At 54.9% G+C, this 2,346-nt stretch overlaps 1 protein-coding gene across 1 annotated transcript; it reads left to right on the forward strand.

The window, feature by feature from the left end:
* Positions 1-523: 523 nt before the first annotated feature.
* Positions 524-2,098, forward strand: Id3 (inhibitor of DNA binding 3). The gene is made up of 3 exons (XM_076863248.1): positions 524-894; positions 1,002-1,084; positions 1,601-2,098. Exons 1-2 carry the CDS (start codon positions 595-597, stop codon positions 1,059-1,061), a joined length of 360 nt encoding a protein of 119 aa, XP_076719363.1. The 5' UTR covers positions 524-594; the 3' UTR covers positions 1,062-1,084; positions 1,601-2,098.
* Positions 2,099-2,346: the final 248 nt, after the last annotated feature.

Raw genomic sequence — 2,346 nt, forward strand, 5'->3', positions numbered from 1 at the left:
ATAATTCCTGACGCCAGTGAGTCTGGAGGTCAGACGAACAGCAAATTGGGGAACAAGGCGGCACTAATTCCTTACAAGTTTCCCTTGAAAAATCTTTTGCCTAAAAAAAAAAAAAAAAAAAGCTTAGCTGTTCAGGGATTTATGACCTCTGAGGAGCTGTGGGTTCGAACCAGTGTTGGGCTAAGGGTGGACTGGCAGGGGGCAGGGGAGCTCAAACATCTGGGGCACTGCCAGGAAAAGGCAAATTCTTAAAGTTAATGGTTTTAAGTGATTTTTTAAGTCCTGGCTGGCGAAGAGGCCCGCCTCTCCCCAGTATCAGCGCTTCCTCATTCTTTGAATCCGCGGCTCCGCGGTCTTCGGCGTCAGACCAGCGGGAGGAAGCCTGTTAGCAATTTAAGCAGGCTGTGAACGCCCAGGCCCGGGAGAGGCGGGGCCCAGGGCCGGAGAAGGCGGGGCCCGGGCGAGCCGTTTTGAATAAAGGGGCGTGCCTTCAAGAGGGGCTCTATAAGAGCCGGCAGCGGCGTGCCTGCGCGCACTACAGCCCGCGTTAGTGGTAGCTTGGTTGGTTTTGTTCCTTCAGTTTCTTTCTCCAACATGAAGGCGCTGAGTCCTGTGCGCGGCTGCTACGAGGCGGTTTGCTGCTTATCGGAACGCAGTCTGGCTATCGCGCGGGGCCGCGGCAAGAGCCCTGCGGCGGAGGAGCCGCTGAGCCTCCTAGACGACATGAACCACTGCTACTCGCGCCTGCGAGAACTGGTGCCTGGCGTCCCGAGGGGCACTCAGCTTAGCCAGGTGGAAATCCTGCAGCGCGTCATCGACTATATCCTTGACCTCCAGGTGGTCCTGGCCGAGCCGGCTCCTGGGCCCCCAGACGGTCCTCATCTCCCCATCCAGGTGCGTGCGGGAGCCAGGGTGGGACAGGGTTGGGCGCCAGGGCTGGGATGCTGCGAGTCCCCCAGAGCACGGCGAGTTCCTTGCATAACTCTCCCCTTATTTCCCAGACAGCTGAGCTTGCTCCGGAACTTGTGATCTCCAACGACAAGAGGAGCTTCTGCCACTGACCCGGCCGTCCTGGCACCTCCAGGTGAGGATCCCCTCCCGGGGAAGGTTTACACTGCAAATTGAGGAATCAGCATGCTCTTTAGAGGGTTACTGCCCCGCGGTTTAGAGAAACCAAGCCCAAAGGGAAAAATGACTTGTCCATGTTCACTTTAAATGAATGACAAAACCATTTTCTATCTAATGTGCGTATTTCGGACTTAAACGGACATTGGCTCTGTCCTCCCCAGAGGGTAAAGATCCGGAAAGTTGATGCAGATCTGACTAAATAAAAGCCTTTTCTGATTGTTACCGTAAAGACAGCTGTGTCTTTCTGGTCCCCCTTCCAAACAGTGTCCCTTCCAAGGAGGGAGGGGTAGTGGTGGCTCCGCCAGTGGTCCTTTGGCGCCAACTGGGTGGGGGCAGTGTGGGGCGCGGAGTTATCAGCTGGAGGTAGAGACCAAGTTTCCTCCCTGGCGCCGGCCAGTCTGCGGACGGCCCCCGCCTCGGCGCGCTCGGCGGAAACTGACGGCTCCCTGCTCTTCTTTCCTCCCCCGCCCAGAACGCAGGTGCTGGCGCCCGTTCCGCCTGGGACCCGGGGACCCTCTCCGGCCGGAAGCTCAAGGGCATGGATGAGCCCTAACCTCTCCCTGCCCACTTTACTTCCCCAAACCCCTGCCTCGAGGCTGGACCTGGCGCCCGGGAGCAAAGGACTGTGAACTTGGGTGGCCTGAAGAGCCAGAGCTAGCGCTGGTCACCAGCTGGGCAACGTCACCCTGCCCCCACCCCACCCCCAAGTTTTAAAGACTGTCTTTTCAGAGTGGAGGGCTGGAGAGTGGGGGAGTGGCAGCTCTCCCGAACTCTGCCAAGGCGGCGTTTGAGCTGTCTTCTGGTCTCCCTGGAGAAAGGCTCTGTTGCCCTGATTATGAACTCTATAATAGAGTATATAGCTTTTGTACCTTTTTTGCAGGAAGGTGACTTTCTGTAATCATGCGATGTATATTAAACTTTTTATAAAAGTTAACATTTTGCATAATAAACGGTTTTTAAACACTTGGTATATGATCTCACATCTCATTCCTTGTACTAATTTTCTTACATGGCTGACTTTGGGAAAATAAATATTTTGGAACTTGGGAAGAGCAAACTTGCTTATTCCCTCAAGAGGGAGAGGAGAACTCCCAGTTGAAACTGGAGGGTGGGGTGGTGGAAAGAGGTCATGATGGGAATCCCATATCCATTGGGGGTTGGGAACAGAAAAGAACTTGGTCCTTACCCTGTATCTTAGAGAAGACCAGCACAAGCTCA

Source organism: Callospermophilus lateralis, chromosome 7 (genome assembly GCF_048772815.1).
Source record: "Callospermophilus lateralis isolate mCalLat2 chromosome 7, mCalLat2.hap1, whole genome shotgun sequence".
Lineage (NCBI taxonomy): Eukaryota > Metazoa > Chordata > Mammalia > Rodentia > Sciuridae > Callospermophilus > Callospermophilus lateralis.